A 23,078-nucleotide genomic window follows, 5' to 3' on the forward strand; every position below is an offset into this window, starting at 1 on the left:
CCCTCCTTTCTAACTTTGATTACGAGTTGCAGACTCCAATTACAACACACACAGTGCGCTGTGATGGGCGACGCTACCGCACTAAAGTGTAAAAGAATCATCCAATAAAAAAAAGAAAAAAGAAAAAAAAAATCAATGAGCGATACGATGCTCCATCTTCAAAAAGTCTATCATCGCCTATCTCTTCGCTCCTTCACTCCACACTCCCTCCCTTTCAAACCACCCCAATTCCCATCCCTCCGTTCGCCTCCGCGCCTCCGTGTGCGGCCGCGAAGCCACGCCGTCAGGTCCATCGGAACCGCCGCCGCCGTCATGTCTGCTAGCGCTAGCTCGAGGCTCAGCAACATCGTCCCCCTCAACGCCGTCGTTGCCGAGGACGGCGGCAACGGTTCCGTCTCTTCTGCCACTGCTACTACATTTGAAGATGAAGGTACTTGTTTACACTCATTTAAGCTTAATACTTCAATCCGAGCTTCAATTTTACTTTCATAGTCTAGCTATATTTGCGTTTGAATCCAGCATCTGAGTTTTCCGTTAGGAATTTGAATTTCCTCTGGAGCTTTATAGTTTTTGAACACAAAATCTGAGTTTTGCTGAAGGAATTTGAATTTGTTATGAGTTGTAAATTTTTTGCCGTATGTAGAAGATTCCACGCTGGGATATCGTCTTCCTCCGAAGGAAATTAAAGATATAGTTGATGCTCCGCCGCTTCCGGCCTTGTCATTCTCGCCGTACAGGGATAAGATACTGTTTCTGAAGCGGAGAGCTTTGCCGCCGTTGACAGAACTTGCAAGACCAGAGGAGAAGCTTGCTGGTGTTCGGATTGATGGGAAATGCAATACAAGGACTCGGATGTCATTTTATACTGGGATTGGGATCCATCAATTGCTGCCAGATGGTACTCTTGGTTCCGAAGTTGAGGTGCATGGATTCCCTGAGGGTGCTAAGATCAATTTTGTTACTTGGTCCCCAGATGGCCGCCATTTGGCCTTCACTATTCGATTTGATGATGAAGATACTAGTAGTAAGCTTAAAGTGTGGGTTGCCCAAGTGGAAACCGGGACAGCCAGGCCTTTGTTTGAGTCGCATGAATACTGTTTGAATGCGGTTTTTGACAATTTTGTTTGGGTGAACGACTCTTCTTTGTTAGTTTGCACCATTCCTCTGTCCCGTGGAGACCTGCCAAAGAAACCTTTGGTGCCTTTTGGGCCTAAAATTCAATCTAATGAGCAGAAAAACATTATTCAAGTCAGGACCTTCCAGGATTTGCTGAAGGATGAATATGATGAAGATTTGTTTGATTACTATGCCACCTCACAGCTTGTTTTAGCTTCTTTGGATGGCATGGTGAAGGAAATTGGTCCACCGGCTGTATATACATCAATGGATCCCTCCCCAGATCACAAATACCTTTTAATTAGTTCCCTTCACAGACCATACTCTTTCATTGTACCATGCGGAAGATTTCCCAAAAAGGTTGAAATGTGGACAGCTGAAGGGAAGTTTGTTAGAGAACTTTGTGATTTGCCTCTTGCCGAGGACATCCCCATTGCATTCAATAGTGTGCGAAGAGGGATGCGCTCTCTCAACTGGAGAGCGGATAAACCATCAACACTCTACTGGTATGTATATGTAACCCTGATGTCAAACTATTTGGATGTCTTAAATGACATGTTTTAGAGATGCTATGTTGTAAAAGATAAGACCATGTATTCAACAATAATTTTCTATAAAGGAGTACAATTCATGCACTAGAAAACTACCCAACATATTAACAGCTTTGGATTTTCTCTTATTCGTCCCTACAATGCTTTGTCAACCTATATTTATTTTAAATACTAAGCAGTTTACTGAAGCAACTCTTAGTCACCATATATAGGACCTCAACTTCTTGTTCCTTTATTTATCGGGTTTCGGCCCAGGCCCAAACACAGTTTACATTTCCAAGGAAAGTCTAACCCATGGTCAAGAGATTACTTGCACAGAGTTGCTTTGTGTATATTGTTTCAGTGACCTGTTTGACTCTCTCTCATTACTAGGGTTGAGACCCAAGATGAAGGAGATGCAAAAGTGGAAGTTTCTCCACGTGATATTGTTTATACACAGCCTGCTGAACCACTAGAAGGTGAAGATCCAACAATCTTACACAAACTCGATCTCCGTTATGGGTATGAATTTGTCTTATTTATTTTTGTTTTGTAATTTCATAACAAAAGCCAAAATTTTGAAATGGTGGATGTTCTCTTTGAAAAGAATTCAACTTGTTTATATATGATTCCTATGAATTTGGAAGAGTGATATTTCCAAAAGGAAGTTTATTTCTTGGGACTTCTGAAATTGTTGTAAGCATAAGGTACTTCATGACGTGTCTTACAGAGTTACAGTAGCCATACTTATTTTCATGTGTGAGAACTTTTTTCAGAGGGATTTCTTGGTCTGATGATTCACTAGCTCTAGTTTACGAGTCATGGTACAAAACACGGAGAACAAGAACCTGGGTAATTTCTCCTGGATCAAATGATGTCAGTCCCCGCATCCTGTTTGATAGGTCATCGGAAGATGTGTACTCCGATCCTGGCTCCCCCATGCTGCGGAGAACTCCTGCTGGCACATATGTGCTTGCAAAAGTGAAGAAAGAAAATGATGAAGGCACTTATTTACTACTGAATGGAAATGGTGCTACACCAGAGGGGAATATCCCATTCCTCGATTTGTTTGACATGTAAGTGTTTAAATTACTTGTTTCTAGTGTGTTCTCCAAGTTGTGCTGTACTGGTCTAAATCAAATTCTTTCAGAAATACAGGAAATAAAGAACGAATATGGAAGAGTGACAAAGAAAAGTATTATGAGGGTGTTGTTGCTTTAATGTCTGATGAGAAAGAAGGAGATCTTCCCATCAATACCTTGAAAATATTGACTTCCAAAGAGTCAAAAACTGAAAACACCCAATATTATATCCTAAGCTGGCCGGAAAAGAAAGCATGTCAAATTACAAATTTCCCTCATCCGTATCCACAGCTGGCATCATTGCAGAAAGAGATGGTCAGGTACCAGAGAAAGGATGGGGTTCAACTAACTGCAACACTATATCTTCCACCAGGCTACGATCCATCCAGAGATGGCCCTCTTCCATGTTTGGTTTGGTCTTATCCTGGAGAATTCAAAAGCAAAGATGCTGCCGGACAAGTTCGTGGTTCTCCTAATGAATTTGCTGGGATAGGTCCAACATCAGCCCTGCTCTGGATGGCTCGAAGGTATCATTGTTTGTCTTGCTATGTTTTGGTGATTTCTATTTGTATGGTTCTTCTTTATAATTGACCCTTTCGATGTCTGGACTGTTTTGGAATATGCTAAGCCAATTTTCGGTTGCTCCAAATTATGCAGGTTTGCTATTTTATCTGGACCAACTATTCCTATTATTGGTGAGGGTGATGATGAAGCAAATGATAGGTAAGTTGTTAATCACACATCTATGAATGCAGGTTTTGGCGTCCAGAACTATGAATTTTTTTCGGTGACAAATAAAACTTTATTGCCTAAGGACTAAGGGGAGTGACTGAAGATTCATATTACATAATGTAGTCCCATTTTTAACAAGAAAAATAAAACTATTATATAACACGCCTGTAATGATTTGGATTTTGTCAATGAATAACATTTGCATTTTTGACCAGGTATGTGGAGCAATTGGTAGCAAGTGCAGAGGCTGCTGTGGAGGAAGTCATTCGACGTGGAGTAAGCTTCTTCATATTTGCAGCTTGAATTTTGTTTACATGCTTTTGGCCTTAAAACTTGACCCGACTCTTCTGGTGACTGGGTTACCCATATTAAGGTGGCTCATCCAAAGAAAATTGCTGTTGGGGGACATTCATATGGGGCATTCATGACTGCAAACCTACTGGCACATGCTCCTCATCTTTTTGCTTGTGGAATTGCTCGTTCGGGTGCTTACAACAGAACACTTACTCCTTTCGGTTTTCAGGTTGGGCATTGCTTTGATTAGGATTGCTAAATATTTTGTTAGATTATTAGCTGTTCCAAAAGTTATTAGTGTTATTATTGAACGAATACCTATGTTTTTTTTCTTCCTTCTTCTCTTGCCAAAATATTGTCCCCAAGTAGATTTCTATCTCTTATTTTGATAGTCTGACTCATTAATTTCTGTGTATAGAATGAGGAGAGAACTCTTTGGGAGGCTACTAGTACTTATGTGGAGATGAGTCCTTTCATGTCAGCTAATAAAATTAAGAAGCCAATCTTGCTTATCCATGGAGAGGAAGACAATAATCCAGGGACTTTAACCATGCAGGTAAAAGGCCCTCCACCCCCTTCTAGCATTGCTTGTAACTATTAATTTCCGTCATCCTTCATGCCCTTCATTGTTTCAAATAAGTAACCTACAATATTGGATGTTTAGTTTGCTTAAATGTTAGTGGCATGATGGATTTCTTCTTGTTTGTAAGTTGTTGACTTGCTATTAATGATCTGGTGTGCTGTGCAGTCCGATCGTTTCTTTAATGCTCTGAAAGGTCATGGTGCTCTTTGCCGCCTTGTGATTCTTCCCTTTGAGAGCCATGGCTATGCTGCAAGAGAGAGTATCATGCATGTGCTATGGGAAACTGACAGGTGGTTGCAAAAATATTGTGTGTCAGACACTTCTGATGTAAATGTTAATCAAGATGCATGTAAAGACAATATAGGCACAGGATCTACAAATTCTGAAAGCAAACCAGTGGCTACTGGCGGAGGCAGTGGCTCAGAAGAGTCAAATTCTGAGCATGAAGGAGTTGACCCTTTGCCGAGGTCATTGTTATGGTAATTTCTTTTCTTGCAGAGAATGAAGTTATATAGTAATATTAACTCAAGCAATGGTCAAAATTAGAACTCACTGTAAACATATTACAATCTCTTCATGCTTGTCACTTCTTTTTGAACATAGCCAAACCTCAGACCTCAGCAACTTGTCTTCAAACATCAACAATTAATTGTTGGGTCAAATATATATAACTAGCATAAATGTCCGCGCGTTGCTGCGGGTTTTTGAATAAAATCTGAAAGTTTAGGAGGATAGAGCATCTCGTTAAGAACTAACATACATCATGTTTTACTGAAATTTAGTGTTCAAATACAGATTTACAGTTGCTGTCGAAACAGCTTGCCAAAAATAACCTGTTCTACTTATAGGCTAACTTAGTTACAACAAATGCCTAATCTGGTTGCCAAAAATAAGTGATGATGTCCATCAGCATATATGCATGCTGAGATGTTGTTAGCCTAGTGATGACCAGTAGTGGAGGTTGTCCAAAAAGTTGCTTTCTCCAGTTCTATTTACACAAAAAGTGCTGTGACACTTGGTCCATTTTTTCTTTGCTGATGATTTCTGTTGATGATGTTGCTGATTCAATACTGGCTTCTCTGTCACTGTGGAAGTAAGAAATTATAAAAAAGATAGTAAAAGTCAGTAATTATAAAAGATGCAAGCTTCTTATCTCAAATAACAATAGTCAGAAGCAATAGATATGTCTGATACTGGAATTGTAAGTTCCCTTAAACCACAATAAATTCAAATTTCAATCAACAATTTATTCAATACAAATCATCAACACCACGAAGTGAAAATGGATGAACCCAAACAATTGCAGAAGCTAGCTGAATGCATGAAAACACAAAGCCATCAACGCCACGAAAGTTAAAACCAAAAACCCTGCTCTAGAGAATGCTAATGCCATCTTCTTCAATTTTTCTATCTCAAGTGTCTTGTTATCTTTTATTCTCTGATTTTCAAATGCATCTGCCTGCTCCTGGAACAATCTATGGTACAACTTCTTTGATAAAGCCATATTATCTCAACAGGCTAGGACCACAATGCAACAATATATACTAACCTTCTTTTTTCATGCTTCTTGTTTGGCATCCAAGAACTATTGAGGGACACTACTGGCATTGTTTTACGCACTGAGAAGAAGCGTCCAAAGTTCTCTCGTATACGTCACCGTGTTTTTCTAAATAAATCCATTCAGTGAATTTTTTTCCATTCACTTCCTGCAAATTGAAAAAAAAAAAACAAAAAAAAAAATGCCATGCATGAACGTATATATTGACAACAAAACACAAATACACAAATGCATGGCCTTCATACACTGAAATGGGACCTTGATTCAAAATTAAGGGCAAAGGGTCCAAAGGATATACTCAGTAAAGGAAAAATTAAAAGAGCCATACTCAGTGTTGGGGAGGGGGGAGGGACACAATAGAAAGAGAAAAAATGATCTCAAGCGTACGGGTAAATCTAATGTTGTAAATGCTGCTGTTACTTGCACGAAGTCAGCGAACTACAGCAACTATAAACTAATGCAAACACGCAATTCCAATTCTATATGGACTTAACCACATTATCCTAAATATGTTATACACCGAACCATACCAAATTTGAATATGAGTAACCCAGTAAACAGAAGAAAATAAACATGAGTAATCAGGTCTGGTAAGTCATGTTTGAAATAAGCAAAAGCTGGGAACTTGCTTTAGAGGAAAACTTAAAACTGGGTCACAATTCACATAACAAATCAGACTACTTGGAATTGGAAAGCTTCATGAACTTGGAGTGGTTCTTGAACATAAATGGACCGTGATCCATGCTTTATCAGCGTTTGGCTTTTTATGGATATTAAATCCCAAATAGGCTAAGAGATTGATAAACATAAATAAAATATATTAGAAACCATGCTAGATTAGCATGCCATGAAACCTATAAAAGCTAGTGACTGCATACTGTAGAGAATACCTGGGAGGATCAGTTGACTGAATTCCCGTACAAATCGACAATCATGCACTGCTTCTCACTTCAATAATAGTGATTGAGGAAAAGTTCTAAATGGTAAATAGTAAAAATCAAAAATCCATCAATTCAATTGAAATTTTTATCGATCTAACTGCAATAAATTTATCTATGAGTGAAGAACAAAATTACTTACAAAAAGAGTGATTTTTTTGTCTGAAGATATCCGGAATGTAATCTGTGTTGGAATTACATAATTTTCTTCAGGAAGAACCTAGAATCATGAAAAAAAATTCACCCCTGAAAAATTAAGATAACAAACACATGTTTGAAGCCCCAATCGCTAATTCAAAGGTCAAAGTAAACATAAAAAACAATAACCCACTTATTGATTAAGCAAGGCCAAAATTAATCACCTGATGCCTGTAATTCCAGTATCCATTGGAGCAAGCAATCAAACTGTCCCACCGTACCACATGAAAAAAGAAGAAGCTTGAGCTATGAAGATCACTCAAGAAAGTTTGTCCTGCACTAAATTCCCAGAAAAAAAAAAAACAAAAAAGCTGTCAAGAAAAAAATCAACCCAAATAAATTAGTGACAGCTATGAAGATCACTCAAGAATATTATGTAGTATAAATTTATCACAGGGTTATTGTTTTTTATATCAGGTGATTAATTTTGGCGTTGCTTAGTCAGATACCATGTTAGATTGACTACTTTCTTACATGATACTATACTTACCTTCTCAAGCCTGTAAAATTCCGTTCTGCCAATTGAATAGGGAAAGTATAATATCATGTAAGAAGGTAAGACACTACTTATATAAGCTCCATCAATTAGCTCAAAAGATATTCTTTTCCTCCTACCTTGGTTGTGTATTACAAATTTGAGGTAGAACAGAACACTGCTTTACTTTATAAACCATAGAATGCAACTCACACTCTTGAATTGTAAACAAAAAATCTACAAAATAAATGAATCTATAGATAAAGTAGAAGCAATGAGAGCAATGTATGAGCTGAAAAAGTACCTTGATTGGCAGATCCAAGCCTTTCCTTTTCTTCAGACCTTGCAGACCAGTTTTACAACAGATAAATCAGTTGCAGCAACAATAATAATAGAAGGTGAAACCTGCATACAAAAGCAATCACAGTTTAACATTCAAAACACAGATCAAAATCATAAATCCCTAAACATGATCTGAGAGCGTTCAGATTTGAGAGAGAGAGAGACAGAGACAGAGAGAGAGTGAAGAGAGAGAGTGTTGAATAAATCTATATAAACATGCAGATCTTGCTTTACTAACATTACCCAAATTTAGAGCATAGATCTTGCTTACTAACATTACCAATAATTCTCTATGTTAGTTCCAAACGTAATTCTCTATCCCTAATCAATAACAGACCCATATCAATTTTTCAACAAAAAAAAATCAAAAATCAAAAAATCTCACCCAAGGTCGTATTCTCTGTAAAGCCTCCAACAAATATATTTCTCCACAAAAAAAGAACGATGCAACCTAAACGATTACCCCACAAATCAATCGAATTATTTACAAACCAAATCATACAATACGATCATTCATAAGTAAGTTGGAGGGATCCAACATGCAGAATCAAAGCCAATAGTTTAGTCCAGAATCAATAGCTTACCCATCCCTTAGTCTTTAGCTGTGAATTTCTCTTCCATTTCTTCCAAAATCACCCTCCACCTTCTCGCCCAAATCAACCACACACCCAAGAATTTATCACAAAAAGACCAAATCAGACACAAACCCAACACTCTCTCACAAAAACCCAACAAATAAGTGCTTAACCGAACAGAAATGCACATAACAACGACATGCAGAACCCAGCACCCAACAACTGCATACCTCTAGATGCGAAGAGCCCAGCCAAAAACGAAGAGAAAAAGAGAGAGAGAAGATCGCGTCAATAACCCAACACCTTTTTGACCTAACAAAAACAAAACAAACACCGATTACGACAGGTAGAAAACTGAGAAAAAACATTAACCCATTGAAGCAAATCATATGCACCTGAGCTTCCACCAAACCCGAAATCGCCAACAAAACAAAATCGCCAAAGAAAGTACTCTTCTGCTTTCCTCAATCTAATTCCAAACTTCGTCTTCCCTCTCGTTGCTAACAACAAACCCATAAACTCCTGCATCACCGAAACCCCAAATCAGTCACATGCAAGGAACAAACAAACACTAAATCGAAGGAAAACATACACGATCACAACATGCAGAACTTATTCTCTGTAACTCTCTCCCAAGAACACAGAGCTGAGGCAAAAACGAAGAGAAAAAAAAAAAAGGTCGTTTCCACCGGTTCATCACGTTTTATAGCCAAGTCAAAACTGGAAACCGCAATTAAGCCAACAGATGAAGGGCAAAACGGTCCTTTCATAGTATCAGCTCGGCTCGAGCCGGTACTGTTCATAAGCCGATGAACAGTTAACTGAGAATTAGAAGTTTATAAATTATAGATGCATGATTTCTTTTGTCCTGTCAAAAATTATAGATGCATTTTTGCCGAGTGTTAAATTTGGTTTGTTACATATACTGCAGAATACATTGCTGATCTTGGCTGCTGAGGAGTACAAGTTCGCACGTCATTGTCGTGTACAAACTATGTCAGAACAGCATGATGCTTGCCCCTGTGAAAGCGCAATAGCAATATGCTTCCTCAGGTGCAATTTGCATTTGTATTAGTGGTGTACTATTCAAAATTGTAACCCAAATTTACTTTCCTCCAATATGCTTTCCGTACCATAATATTCAAAACGGTGAATGGTCAATCAGTTTGGAGGAGGAAGTTGGGGTGAGGGGGGGATTAGGACCAAAGGATTCTATTGCCTGTCTCCTGATTCATGAAGCTGTTGGAGTAAAATATTTGTGTATTTTTTTGGCCAAAAAAGAAAGAGACATGTGCAGACTTATGCAATAGTATTCAGACAAAAAAAAAATACAAAAATAAGGCTTATGCAAATAGGGATTTGATGAATTTTTGTGTGTGCTTTGGATCTGTAATACATAAATGGTATGACGATGAGCAGTGAATGGTCAACTTTGATTTTACATATTATGAACCATTTATTTGTCAAAAGAAAAATCGTACAGAAGCCTGGTAAAAATCACAATGCAGCAAACAACAACAATTTCTGTTCAAAACAACATTGTTGAAACTTTGAAGTGTCCATGAATACATGATGGTCTAAACAGTTTAGCATCTCACTTGATCAACAAGATTGATTTCTTCACCTTTATCCAGCAAGTCATAGAATTATTGCCTTCACTTTCCTGTGGTCATTCTGGCCAGTGATGCGTTAAAGCAAGGGCAGTGATGCTACAGATCTCATTGACAACACTTGGTCCTTCAGCATCAGCAATCTTGTGACCAGCCATTTCACTTAATCCTGCAATTGGGAGAAGTTTCATTAATTACATGATAACTGATAAGAAACAAGGATCTGGTCTATCAATTAAATCCAAACATAACGCACACGGTCTCATGGAATATTGAAACAAGGTGATGAGAATCAGCTCCTTTTTTTCTTTCAAGGAAGAGAGCTGCTTTGGATCTGTTGCCGAAAAATTGAAGACGGCTCATGTCAGTGGACTAAAAAAAAAAGCGTTCAAACATGGCAAAGAGTAGTTTTTTTTTTTTTTTTTTTCAGTGTGAAGGCAAAGCATAGTTTATACTGTTATACATACAAGCACATACATAGCAGCTGCAGAAGGGTGATAGGTTTTATCTTACGTTCCTAACCATTATCACCAACAAAGGGAAAAAACAAAAAAAATTCGGAATGGTGAGGGATTTGAAGGACTAACCCAATTAACGATACTTCTCTTGAGTCCTGACGGTCCTCTGTTTTCAAAACAGGGGAAAGTTATCAACCAGCACAAATAGCAAAGAAAAACTGCAGAATCAATTCTACAATATCCAGCAGTCAACTCAAGTCCTAACAGGGAAAACACCATAATCGATAAAAATAAAACTACAAATAAAGTCTCCACAACAAACAATTAATTATATACAAGAAAATACCCTTTTAGTCACGAATTTATAGGTGACAAACTTCAAATATGTCACCTATAGTGGAAAAGGGTCACAAACTTTTTAAGTTCGTCACCAATGATTTCGTCTTCTAGAAAAACGTTGTTGCTCCTATGTTTGTGACGGAGAATCTACAATTAGTGTCGAAATTTTCTGCTACTAAAGGCTAAGTTTAAATTAAATACTCTCTCCTCTCTCCTCTTTCTTCTCTTACCAAACCTCATCTCTACCACCACCAAACATTCTTGAGTAGGATGAAAAGGATTGTATGCACCGACACTGTCGGTTATTTTAATCTCTAAAAAAATAATAGCCAATCATTTAATTCACTTCTTTATATATTTTAATATCAAAAAAATTACATCCATTCATATTGCAAGTACCCATGCACTGTCATTGCATGGAATACACTCCCCTCCTACAGGCCCCAAAACCTAGAACCTAAACAATCTTCGTATCTCAATCTCAAAATCGAGGTTAGTATCTTTACAATTGAAACCCATGAAACCTTTCAGTTTCGATCTCGATTACTCTCTCACCCTCACCCTCTCAATTTCGCCTCCCTCACTCTTCTTCTCGTCACCGATGAGAATCTCGGCTACTATCTCGATCTCTAACCTGAAATTACGGACCGAGCACCATGAGCTCGTTGCTTATATTCTTTCCAAGGTATAGACCCTCTTCAGTCGTTCTGCTCAATTTTCGGTTTTGGGTTCAAATTGGATTCGAGTTTCTATGGATGTGGGTTTAAATTGGTGGGTATTATTCAGGTTGGTAGTTACGAAAACTCAATTCCAAGGTTGCTATGCTTCTAGTTTTGAATTCAATGTTGGTTGTTTCAATTAATTATGTTGTTCATTCACTACCAGACTATGCTAACTTTGAAGATGCATTCACTTAGGTGTCAAAACCCCAAATTCAAGTAAATAACCAATTCATGAACAACTCTGATTGAAGCAAAGGCAATTGGTATTTGGTGAAGCCGAGCCAGAGAGACACTTTTATTTGGTGAGTAATCTCTTCCTTCCCTTCTAATTGTTTGCTCCGATTAAGGCTGCAAATGCTTGGAAATTTTACTCAAATGTATTTGTAGCTGCTGCAAATGGGTCATTGGAGATTTCACTAATTAGAGCGAATTTGTATTCTTTCTTTATGGGTTATTGAGTAAAAGTTGTATCTGGCATGGGGGTTTTGTATTAGCATTTCTATGTATGTTTCTGTTATCATTTGAGTGATTATTTTGTGTGATATATTTTAGTTGTCTACCTAGTACCCAGCTTATTGTGTAAAAGAGAGTTGGTAATGTTAGGGATTTGATTGCAAAAGGTCTTCTGCATATTGACTTAAGTAGAAGATAATGTAGTGAACACTGTTTTTGTCTACTTTATATGATGGTATATATCGGAAACAGAAAAAGAATTAGGTGATTTGTGTTCACTTCTTAAAAGTGTAATTTTGGCCATTTGTGTATTTCTTGTAGTGGATAATAATGTCACGAAGAAGGGGGTTGAGGAGATAATGCTCATTTGAACTATGAACTTGCAACTAAAGTTCAGGTGACATTTTTGTTTTCTGAATGCAAGTTTCCCACTTTATCTTATTGTTCTTGCTTTGCTTTAACACTATGAAGTTTGCTACTAGATGACATGTTATTCAGCATTATCCACTACAAGGAATGTAAGTTAATGGTATACTATACTTTTGTTGGATTCTGTTCTATATACTTAGCTCGTTAGCGATGATACTGGGTTTTCACAAGTTTGCTAACTTAGGTTTGGAATTCATATTGCAAAGGTAGAGATTGGAGTAAATGCTGACTTGTCTTGAATGTTTACAGGCTCTATTTTCCAACTATTATAGTTGGTCAGTGGCAGGCCACAGAACACAGGAAATGTAATGAAAGGTCAGTCCCTTGGAAAGGCGAGAAGCCCATGAGTTTTGCGCTCTTCGCCACTGCTCAACAAGCTATTGCTGCCAAAGACACTCTTCAAGTTCGGTTTTTAATGGAGATTTATGGCTACATTAACTCTTTGGTGTTGATGACACAGAAAGTTTGAATTTTGATTGGATTTTGGGTGCAGAGTATGGTTTTCGATATGGAATCAAAGACATTGCTGCATATAGAGATGGCAAAGAAGAATCTTTTTCTAAAAAGAGGTGAGAATGCTCTAAATTTGTTAGATTTAAAAGTTGAATGGAAAATTTCTATAGCTTGCAAGGAATGTATTGTCTACATTCATAGGGTATGGTATGCGGAGTAGTTAATGTATTGGTTCCTAACTAAGTTTGATAGGGGAAACAAGAAGTTGGGTCTGTTATGTACCTATTTTGGTAATCCACTTTAGCCATTTTTATGTCTTAAGCACCTGGTTTTGAGATAGTTGTTAGAAGATAAATGTGGGATAAAGCAAGTTTGTGTTTGCTACCTGATGAGTTCAGATAATTGGTGCTTTTGGGTGTTTTATTTAGTTAAAAATTAGATAATTGTAGATCCAAGTGTTAGGAAGTGTGGGTGGGTATTGTAATGTTGCCATTGTTCTGATATCATTATGGTTGTAGTCCAGGTAGATATATAGTTCCAAAGATGAAAATGTTGGCTCACTATGCAAAGGAGGAAGATGATGTAGAAGTCCAGTAAGTTCATTCTTAGTTTGTTTGATATATATATAGTAGCTGTGTTCATATCATTTTTTTCTTTCTCATCCCCAAAACAGTTCTGCTGCTTTGGCTTTGCATCAACTTCTTATAACAGTTGACAAACTCTTTGGGCTACAATGTATTGCTGCAAGGTATAGTCGAGACCCAAAGACACCATCCTAGCTCGCCGTGATGAGGATGGTAATATTGATGAAAATGAGCAAGGGAAGGATAGAAATGATTAGAATGTGTATTAGGAGTTTCACATTTCACATTTTGGATGTAAATTAATGTCCAATACTTGAACATATTCTTGTTTATCTATGAATATTCTCAGTTTGTACTTTGAAATGCAATATATGATAGTTTAATTGAAATATATGCCAGAACATGCAATAAGCTATAAAAATGATGAATGTGAAATAAATTTTCAAATAACCAGTGAAATTAAAAAATAATAAATAATAAAAAATGGAGACGGAATGAAGTTCGTCACCCATTGAGTGAGATTTGGTGGTTACCAAAAATTTTTGGCTCCAATTTCTGAAATCTGTCAAATTTTGAGAGAGAATTGCTGACAAAATCAGGGATTGGGTGACAAAATCATTTCGTCACAGAAACATATTTTGGTGACGAACTTATCATTTCGTCACCTAAAGGAATTGGTCACGCAGTATAGGTGACGAAACTGGTGACGAACTTTTTTCGTCACCCATACTTTTAGGTGACGAAATTTTCAGAATAGGTGACAAAAGCGGTTTGACACTAATTGGGTAAATTCTAGTAGCGCAAGAAGAGACCTGCTTTGAGTCTATTCGTGAGGTTCTGTGCGTGGGATAGTTTCATACACACTTCATTTGGTGGCATTACCAGGTGCACTCCGCAGCTTTTCAAGGGAACCACGTTAGTATAGAATCTTTGATAAATACTAACTCGACATTGAAAAGGTGGCAGCGGACGCTTATAACCAGATGGACCCATTCTATGGAACGGAATATAAAACAGCGACATACGAGGCGAATCAGCATCTTCAGGATTGCCATGATAATGTCTAAGTTCACTTAAACTTTTAATCGGCAGTAGTACTTCATTGATAAAAATTTCTAATCCGCAATCATACATCCGTGCCGCAGTAACACATAGAGCCAATCCTGTGTTCTCCCATTTGAAATTAGGAAGGACTTGAATATCAAATTCAAACAGTCCATTCCCTTTGAAATCCATTTGACAGCTGAACCACTTTGGAATTTCATAACCTGGAAGTACAACCCCGAATTCAGACTTCTGAGAAGAGAGAAAAAGAGAGAAGAGATCAGCCTCCACCTGATGATCATAATTCACCAACAAACCTTTCTTCTCTGCCTCCTGAACCAGATTGTCACACAGTCTCCAGCAATTGGTCAAGTCCAGCCACTTAATCATTTGCGATTCTTGATTTTTCAAAATGTTTGATAACTTTGAAATTCTTTCCAATGATACGCAGTTTCTCACATTTAACATTTTCAACTTTGCTGGAAGCTCTGGAACTTGTTGAAGCCTCTTGCACCCACACAAGTGAAGCGCCTTCAAGTTGATAAATTTGGTAAGGCAAGCGGGAAGACTAACAAAATTGCTTGCTGGAAACCCAAGCTCTGTTAAGGTGGAGGCACAACCAAGCCTCACAAGAAAATCACTGTCCGAAGGAAACACTACATTGCCTTGATCATCACCACCACCACCACCACCACCGTCACAATCACTTTCTTTTTCTGATGAAGTTGCCTTGCCGTAATGTGAAATCTTTGAGCTGGATGTTGGAGTTGGCATTTCACAGTATTCCATCTTCTTCGGAAATGGAGGTAGCTCCAGTTTTCGGCAACCTATGAGTGCAAGATGCTGTAGCTTTTGCAACTCATAAATGCTGAGTGGCAGATTCGTAAGGTTATCGCATGAACATAAATGCAAAATTCGAAGATTAAAGAGATCATATCCAAATGATGAAGGCAATTCTTTGATGGCAGTTTTACCAACAAGCAAGGCTGTTAAGGATTCCATCCTTCCCACAATTTCTGGGAAGTTCTCGAGCCTCTTACAGCCAGTCAAATCAAAATAGTCCAAAGATTTCATGTTGACTATTCTTGGGAACATCTTAAGGTTGTCGCAATTTGTAATCTCGAATTTAACAAGCTTATTAAGGAATCCAACAGAAGGATGCAACTCAGCTAAACTTGTACAGTAACTTAAATTCAGCAACTCCAAGTTTTGGATTCCAGACAAGTCAGGGACCTCTGTTAGGAATTTGCAACTTTCAAAACTTAGAGATTTTAAATTTTGAAAATTCTGCAACACAAGAAAGGAAAGATAATATTATGAGCTTGAAAACAAATCTATAACGATTCAAAATAGAAAAGCTCTGCAAAATAGCAAATTAATAGTTAAAAGCTTAGAATACCTTGAATCCTTGCCCAAGTCGTGAGATGTGACTGTTTGGCATATTGAGCTTGACCAGTTTTTGTGGACTGAAGTCGGATGGCAAAGATTGTGCTGGGAATCCAGGCCAATCAAGGAACCTCAACTGATTTGGGAGATAATTAACCTCTCCAGTGAAGCGTGCATTAATGTTTATAAAAAGTTGAAGATTTTTCATCTTTTTAAAGCATTTAGCACTCAAACATATCTCATCTTCTCCTGGTAGCTCTACTTTGATGCCTTTAACTTTCCTTGAGCCCTGATATGGAACAAAAATATAGGCTTAGCAGAGCAAGTACTATATATATATGACTATAGTTTTCACAATTAAGAAGCTCTACACACACAAAAACCTATGGAAGAATACATGTTCTATACTTACTGTATTTTCAGTCAAAACACGATGAACATCCTCATGAAACCATAGTCTGCTACGTCCGCTAGCATCTGCAGGTGACTCTCTAAGAACTATTTCTTTTCCCATTTCCTCCAGCAAGTCATGCATCCAAATCATACCAGATCTATCAGTATTTATGAGGGCCTTTTCTTCAAGTACTTCAATAGCATCTATAGGGTTGAGGCGAGAACCATCTAGTGCTTGCATCACATAGTCCTTATCTTTACCGTTTAAGAAACATGCAATGTCGAGAAATGCTCCTTTCAATGGATCTTCCAATTCACTGTAACTTGTTTCTAGGACTTTTTGGATATTGCTGTTAGGAGATCTTCTGAAACTATCCAATGCAGCATGCCATTGACTTATACTCTTACCACAGAGAAGGGAACCCAAAATGTTTATAGCTAATGGAAGGCCATGAGTATAGAGTACAGCAGTATCAATTGGGAATTTCAGATACTCATCTGGATTACTGTTTTTCTTGAAGGCATTCAAAATCAAGAGGTTACGGGCTTCATCATTACCTAATGCCTTGGCCTTGTATATTTCATTGACAGGATGATTAATTAGCAAGCGTCTATCTCTTGTTGTTATGATAATTCTGCTGCCACGACCAAACCAATCCAATCCTCCAGCTAATTTGTCCAACTGGTTCAGTTCATTCACATCATCAAGAACTAATAGAACCCTTTTACTACCTAACCTTTCCTTTATCACCTGGATTCCTCTATCATCATTGGTCATCTCCATTTTCCGGCCCCCTAAAATCTCATTAAGAAGATTGTTTTGTAGTTGAACTAGGCCTCCATGGCGTACTGAAGCTGCTCTAACATTTGCCAAGAAACACGAACCTTCAAACTTATGGGCGATTGAGTTGAATATAGCATTAGCAATTGCTGTTTTCCCTAGCCCACCAATACCCCATATACCAACCATGCGAACATCACTTCCCTCGACATCTAGACGCTTAAGCACATCTTGTACACGAGACTCTATACCAACGGGATTCTTTGCCACATGTAAATAGCTACGTTTTGATACTTGTGCTGAAATCTCTTCAGCAATCTCACTAATGAACTTAGGTTCATGCCTGCCAATTTAGATGCAAATAATATTTTTATTAGAAGCAATCTTGTGATGGTAACTTGATCCAAAATTTTATAAAACAATGGCTTTTTTTGTTTTTTTTTTCCTTTAAACTAAGAGAACTTTTAAATACACACCCCTAATTACTTAATACACACTCCTTACTCAATACACCTACCATTTAATTTCTCATTCTAATATTTTACTAAATGCACAATCCAAATTACCTAAAATATCCTTAAACGAAAAAACCATGAAATACACTATTATTTAACTACATTAAGGCTACTATTTAATTTGATGAGTATATATAATTGACCATATTAATTACTTGTGTTAGTTATTGGAAAATCCATACGGATTCATTATTGTTCCCTAAATGATGCTTAGAAATAGTTTTTGTATTATTTGAGTTCTCATCCACCAAATACCCTATTGATCAAGTATAAAATTTTGAGTTGAACATTCAACCAAAACTGTAACAGTAGTTTCTTCACAATGCCAGAACTACGAAGTTATTATTGGATGGTCAAACAAATTAATAATTACAAAGTTTTATATCTCTGATATTTTATGTTGGATAATAAATTGACTAATATATCGTAACTTTTTGAAAAAAAGAAGGGACTAAAAAGTGGGAATAATGCGATATGTTTTAAAAATATTTAATGTCATTGATTTCGAAATTCTAAATTATATGGTCTCTCACCCCATTTAATTACAATGTATTTAAGGAAAATTTAAATTAAATAGTTTCTAACTTTATTCTTGTTTTAAATGAGGATGCCATGTATAGAAATTTATTGTGTTTATAATTATAGAATGATATAAGGAATATATGATTGTTATTATTTTTCTTATAATACATATATGTCTATTTTGGTCATTTAACCTACCTATAAAATTTTATTTGAAATATAAAATAATAGAGTTGTGTATTAAGTAGTTTGAGGTGTGTATTTAAAATTTCTCTTAAACTAACTTTGAATCGGATAATCTCACCCGGCTTAGAGCCTCTATGGTCAACTAAACAAACAAGATAAAAAAAATTGAAAGGAAAACCATACTTAAATATGGAAATATACCCGTTGGAGAAAGTCCACCCTGATATATGAGCTGCATCACTAAGAGCCTTCCTCCATCTCTTGACCTTGTCCATGTCGTTGTCGTTGAATCTGCCCTCATGTTTAGCAAGTGCCTCACCATATTTACCCTTCTGGTACCGTACATCGGAGGGATCCACCTTGTAAAACACCGGCCAAACCAATTGTTTCTTCAACTCCTTACATTGTAGGATATGAACAAGTTCAACCAAACACCACCTTGAGGATGCGTAGTTTTCAGAGAATATGACGATAGAAATCTTTGACTCTTCAATTGCTTTGAGAAGTGCAGATGATAATTCTTCTCCTTTTCTAAGCTCTTCATCATCTATGAAGGTATTAATTCCCTTCTGAACCAAATAATTGTACAAATGGCCTGTGAAGTTGTCTCGAGTATCCCCACCTCTAAAACTCAAAAAGACATCGTATGGACGTGAAGGGGAAGAAGAGAAAGAAGAGGAAGAAGAGGCCTTTTCTTGTTGAGTAGCAATGGAATCCGAATTGATTTTTCTTCTCTTTGGTAATGGGAAATCTGGGAAATCCATATTGTTTGATAACTAAAGAGTTGGGAGTTGGGAGTTTTAATGATAACCAGACTTTTGAAGGCTCTTTCCTGGCAGGTTTATTGAAACTTCAGGGGTGATTGACCCAGCTTGGAATGTTGTGCGGTGCCAGAGTGACCGACCTTTGACACGGATTCGAATATTTCAGCTTTATTATTATTATTTATTTACTTTTTTGGTAATGATTTTTTAGTGGTCATCAGTTTGAATCCGACCGAAAGATTTTAATACCAAAAACTTGGACCACATTCCAGGACTGTTGATGGCTGATAGCCAATCAGTTTGAGAGAGAATGTGTGAAAATAGGTAATGGCTTCGGTTTACATCTTTGTGAATGATCTTTTCCTTTTTGAAATAATATCTAGGCCCACGAGACAGCAAATTTCCAGTGTCCAGAATGAATAAAGTCATGCTCCTATTTAACTTTTGACCTTATTTGGTAATCTCTGATAAATATACTAAGAGAACAGTTAAGATCAATAATTGTACCAGATCACAATGACACAATTTGTGCCATTCATTTTCTTAAAATCATCACTCTCTGTTCATTGCATGAAAAACAGAGGAAGAGTATCATCCAGATAACATAACATAAGCTCAACCTCATAAGCTGACCTCGAGCAACCATGAAAGAATATTACAATGACGCAATTAAACAACCAGAAGATTAATCTACTTCCATTTAAAACAGTATTGTATTCCACAAAAGTTTCTCAAACAGATTCAGAACCCAGACTAAGCTCATCGTTTTAACTTATTCCACAACTGTTGATGGAAGCTTCAGTGTAACTTCAGGCTTGAAATGTTTTGTACTGTGAGCTCAATCGATTCTTATTACCCCACTGTTGCGATCTATTAAAATTTTGCTGAGGTGATGTAATGATAAGACTAATTATAAATGTATTAGCAAACCTCTTGCAGTTTCCTGAAAGCTTCAATGCAAAAGTCATTGACTAATTAGTCTATCAAAGAAAAGGACAACTGACCAATCGATCAAATTTCCCGGCAGCTTCATTATATAGAAACTTCAAGGGTGATTGACCAAGCTTGGAATGTTGTGTGGTGCACAACTGAACCATGTTGCCTAGTAAAGAGGCTTCAGTGCAACTTACAATTCGGGAGTGATTGACCAAAGAAAAAAAAATGACGACCGACTTAAAAGACACGATTGTCAATATGTGATGCGATACGGTACTGATGAAAGTTTTTGACAGTGGTCATCATAACCTACCATCTTTCAGGACTGTTAGGGAGAGAAGGTTCGATATTTAAGTGTTTGTCCTTGTTCTAGGATACTCATTTGTTGCCTGCCAAAGAAAACTATTTGTGAAGGCTTAGTAATATCAAGAATTTCGATCACTGGTGTTTTTGATCAGTGGTTTCACATCGTGCTAGGAGAGTTGATTCCCTAAAAACACACATGATACCCCAACAAATATGAGATCCTGGACCAGATAAAACCCCAATTAGGATCTTGCCTTCAGCGCTAGAGACATGCCCCCAAATGTTAAGGATGAAGAAAGTCATGCTTGTATTTAACTTTTTACTTAAGTTGGTGATCTTTGATGAATATTCCGAGAGAACAGAAAGATCAATAAACCAAATAACAAGTCGTGCCATTCATTCTCCTGAAAATTATCAACCTGTTCATTACATGAAACAGGGAGGAAGAGTAGGGGAAAAATAACATATAATAAGCTCCGCTCGAGAAGCCATGAAAACAATCACGATGACGCAATTAAATAACGAGAAGAAGATTAATCAACTTCCATTTAAAACAATAATGTATTCGACAACAGTTAGAGAAACTTATTCAAAACCCAGACTAAGCTCATCATCTTACGTGTTATCTTAAAGTTCCTAACCTTTTATCACAAAAAAAAAAAGTTCTTAACCGTATACAAATTCGGAATGGTGAAGAATTTGAATGACTTACCCAATTAAAGATCAATTCAGCCTCTCTCGAGTCCTGACGGCCCTTCTTCTCTTGAGCTTCTTGCCGACTCACTGTCAGGGTCTCTTGATTTGAGTTCATCAACAAAGCCGTCACTTGATTCGAGTTCATCAACATAGTCGTCACTTGATTCGAGTTCAACAACATAGTCCTCTGTTTTGAAAACAGGGGAAATTTATCAACCACCACAAATAGTCCAATAGCAATTAAAACCTGCATAATCAATTCTACAATATCCAGCAGTCAACTGAAAGACCAAACCGCCACCACACACAGTGAACTCGCGGTGGCCGAATTCACCTCAAATACCACCTCCTCAAAAACGTAATCAAAACTGAAATCCAATTATACCAACTTGTAGAGCGTGATGATCAGGTCGAGTTTCATACCTCATGCATCACCGAAGGTGACCGGAGTCGCCGGAAAAAAGCTGCAAAACCGCCGGAGCTGCCGAAACTTCTCGGCTTCGATTCTTCTTCCTCGTTTGGAGATTGGACGAACCAAGACCAGAGGGAGGTCGGAGATGAGAACGTCGCCGCTGTGCCGCCTCTTCATGGCCGGACAGCGGAGTTCCGACCGGGTTGCTTTCGCGGGTCGAGAAAAGGGTCGTCATCTTTCCAAAAATCTGGAGCTTTCTGATTCATACGATCAAATTGGGTCTTTAATGCTTCAAATCAACGGCTTAGATTTAATGGTGATTGGAATCAACGGTCCAGACCGCTCTGTTAATTTTTCTTTTATTTAAAAAAATTTTCCATAATTTTCAAACTTCCAAAATTCATAATAAATAACTCGGGCGACTGAAAAATTTTCTGAAAATTTTCAAGACTCGTCGTGTCGTGTAACTTATTATCAAACCTTTAAATTGAAGATTTCACCTTAAGAAAAATTCAAGAAATAATCTCGAGGGTCCTTAGTAATTACTAGATTACAAATTAAATTTCGAACTATTCATTTTAGCTCCTTAAATATTTACGGGGCTCATAATCATCATCATTACCTTACCCATGTATATCATTTTAATTTCCTAAATTTTTCATTTAATTTACCGATTTACAATTGCGTTCTAAAAAGTAAGAAATTGAAAATTGATACATTTGACATTACCCAAAATTCAACCAATTTCATTCTCATTTTGACTTCGATCCATCTGGTCAACCAAAGTTTGTTTGAGCCCTGTTTGGCTCCAGTTTTGTTGCAGCTGGTCAACAGTCTCTTTTCTGCGCGGGCGTGCCAGCACCGTTCGGGTGCGGTCGTCGAGGGTGTCCCTTGACCTGACTTCTTTCAAGCGATTGTAGACGAGGAGAGCACCAACCTCGTCGCAGGATTCTTTGTGCCTCGTGGTGAGGACTTTACTGCAGTTTCTTCTTGTTCACAAGTCGATACTCAATATTGCAGATTGAGCAGAGTGAAAATCACCGGGAAGTGGGGAGAACTTGCTAAAGCGTGACTTTAGCTTGGCTGGGTTGCGAGGGCGTTACCCTTGCTTGGCTGGTTCTGTAACCGTTGTGGTCGAGGTACTACCGTCGGCTCCCGAGGAGACTAGGACCGAAGCACGTTGACAGAGGGTTTGGTGGCACTGAAAGTCGGCTTCTGAGAAGACTAGGACTAGGAGTGTGATCACCGGTAAGAGAAAGAGAAGGAGAGGAGTTGTTTTTGTGGTCGCGGCACTACCGTCGGCTCCCGAGGAGACTAGGACCGAAGCACTTTGACAGAGGGTTTGGTGGCACTGAAAGTCGGCTCTTGAGGAGACTAGGACTTAGAGTGTGATCACCGATAAGAGAAAGAGAAGGAGAGGGGTTGCTCTTAGAGAGGTTGCTCTAGAGAGAACTTAGATCATCTTAGAGATGTTTGTTGAATCGTGTTGTTTTTATGTTGTTGTTTTTGCCTCTATTTATAGGCTTCCAAGCAACACTATTTGGCATTTAAACAAATCATAATGGAGCACTTAATGGGATCATGATGGAGCACTTATGAGATTATGGAGCACTTAAGAGTTTATGGAATGTTAGGTTTAAGCACTTAAACACTAATGGAATGTTAG

General features: G+C 37.7%; 3 protein-coding genes and 1 long non-coding RNA gene across 23 annotated transcripts; 2 read left to right on the top strand and 2 right to left on the bottom strand.

Moving 5' to 3' along the window:
• Positions 1-36: 36 nt before the first annotated feature.
• On the top strand, positions 37-9,542 carry LOC133742877 (probable glutamyl endopeptidase, chloroplastic). Of its 3 annotated transcripts, none has more exons than XM_062170568.1 (11): positions 38-430; positions 644-1,622; positions 2,040-2,168; positions 2,423-2,722; positions 2,797-3,255; positions 3,386-3,451; positions 3,676-3,736; positions 3,834-3,983; positions 4,173-4,310; positions 4,503-4,816; positions 9,355-9,542. In XM_062170568.1, coding segments are annotated over exons 1-11 (2,892 nt in total). In that variant the 5' UTR covers positions 38-135; the 3' UTR covers positions 9,356-9,542. The 3 variants fall into 3 exon arrangements, with proteins under 3 accessions (XP_062026551.1, XP_062026552.1, XP_062026553.1); XM_062170569.1 differs by having other exon boundaries at positions 647-1,622; XM_062170567.1 differs by lacking the exon at positions 9,355-9,542 and having other exon boundaries at positions 37-430; positions 4,503-4,820.
• LOC133742881 (uncharacterized) lies at positions 5,383-9,092 on the bottom strand. Of its 6 annotated transcripts, XR_009862813.1 has the most exons (11): positions 9,016-9,086; positions 8,819-8,945; positions 8,654-8,735; positions 8,433-8,491; positions 8,234-8,299; positions 7,811-7,911; positions 7,196-7,310; positions 6,976-7,079; positions 6,786-6,871; positions 5,887-6,043; positions 5,383-5,422 (listed from the first exon to the last, which is right to left on the bottom strand). It is a non-coding gene; the product is annotated as an uncharacterized LOC133742881 (long non-coding RNA). The 6 variants fall into 6 exon arrangements; XR_009862815.1 differs by having other exon boundaries at positions 7,196-7,305; positions 8,819-9,092; XR_009862812.1 differs by having other exon boundaries at positions 6,976-7,053; positions 8,819-9,092.
• Positions 9,543-9,842: 300 nt separating the features above from the next.
• On the bottom strand, positions 9,843-19,211 carry LOC133742876 (disease resistance protein Roq1-like). Of its 3 annotated transcripts, XM_062170565.1 has the most exons (6): positions 18,482-19,210; positions 16,314-17,418; positions 15,915-16,190; positions 14,284-15,802; positions 10,621-10,657; positions 9,843-10,202 (listed from the first exon to the last, which is right to left on the bottom strand). In XM_062170565.1, exons 1-6 carry the CDS (start codon positions 19,060-19,062, stop codon positions 10,193-10,195), a joined length of 3,528 nt encoding a protein of 1,175 aa, XP_062026549.1. In that variant the 5' UTR covers positions 19,063-19,210; the 3' UTR covers positions 9,843-10,192. The 3 variants fall into 3 exon arrangements, with proteins under 3 accessions (XP_062026549.1, XP_062026548.1, XP_062026550.1); XM_062170564.1 differs by lacking the exon at positions 10,621-10,657 and having other exon boundaries at positions 18,482-19,211; XM_062170566.1 differs by lacking the exons at positions 9,843-10,202; positions 10,621-10,657 and adding an exon at positions 10,668-10,723 and having other exon boundaries at positions 18,482-19,211.
• Positions 11,268-13,862, top strand: LOC133742880 (uncharacterized). 11 transcript variants are annotated; one of them, XM_062170574.1, is made up of 7 exons: positions 11,268-11,616; positions 11,716-11,854; positions 12,327-12,402; positions 12,684-12,837; positions 12,928-13,003; positions 13,411-13,480; positions 13,561-13,862. In XM_062170574.1, exons 3-7 carry the CDS (start codon positions 12,380-12,382, stop codon positions 13,664-13,666), a joined length of 429 nt encoding a protein of 142 aa, XP_062026558.1. In that variant the 5' UTR covers positions 11,268-11,616; positions 11,716-11,854; positions 12,327-12,379; the 3' UTR covers positions 13,667-13,862. The 11 variants fall into 11 exon arrangements, 6 of the variants coding, with proteins under 6 accessions (XP_062026558.1, XP_062026557.1, XP_062026556.1 ...); XM_062170573.1 differs by having other exon boundaries at positions 11,748-11,854; XM_062170572.1 differs by having other exon boundaries at positions 11,268-11,515; positions 11,748-11,854.
• Positions 19,212-23,078: the final 3,867 nt, after the last annotated feature.

The sequence above is a fragment of the Rosa rugosa genome, chromosome 4 (assembly GCF_958449725.1).
Source record: "Rosa rugosa chromosome 4, drRosRugo1.1, whole genome shotgun sequence".
In the NCBI taxonomy this organism is placed as follows: Eukaryota; Viridiplantae; Streptophyta; class Magnoliopsida; order Rosales; family Rosaceae; genus Rosa; species Rosa rugosa.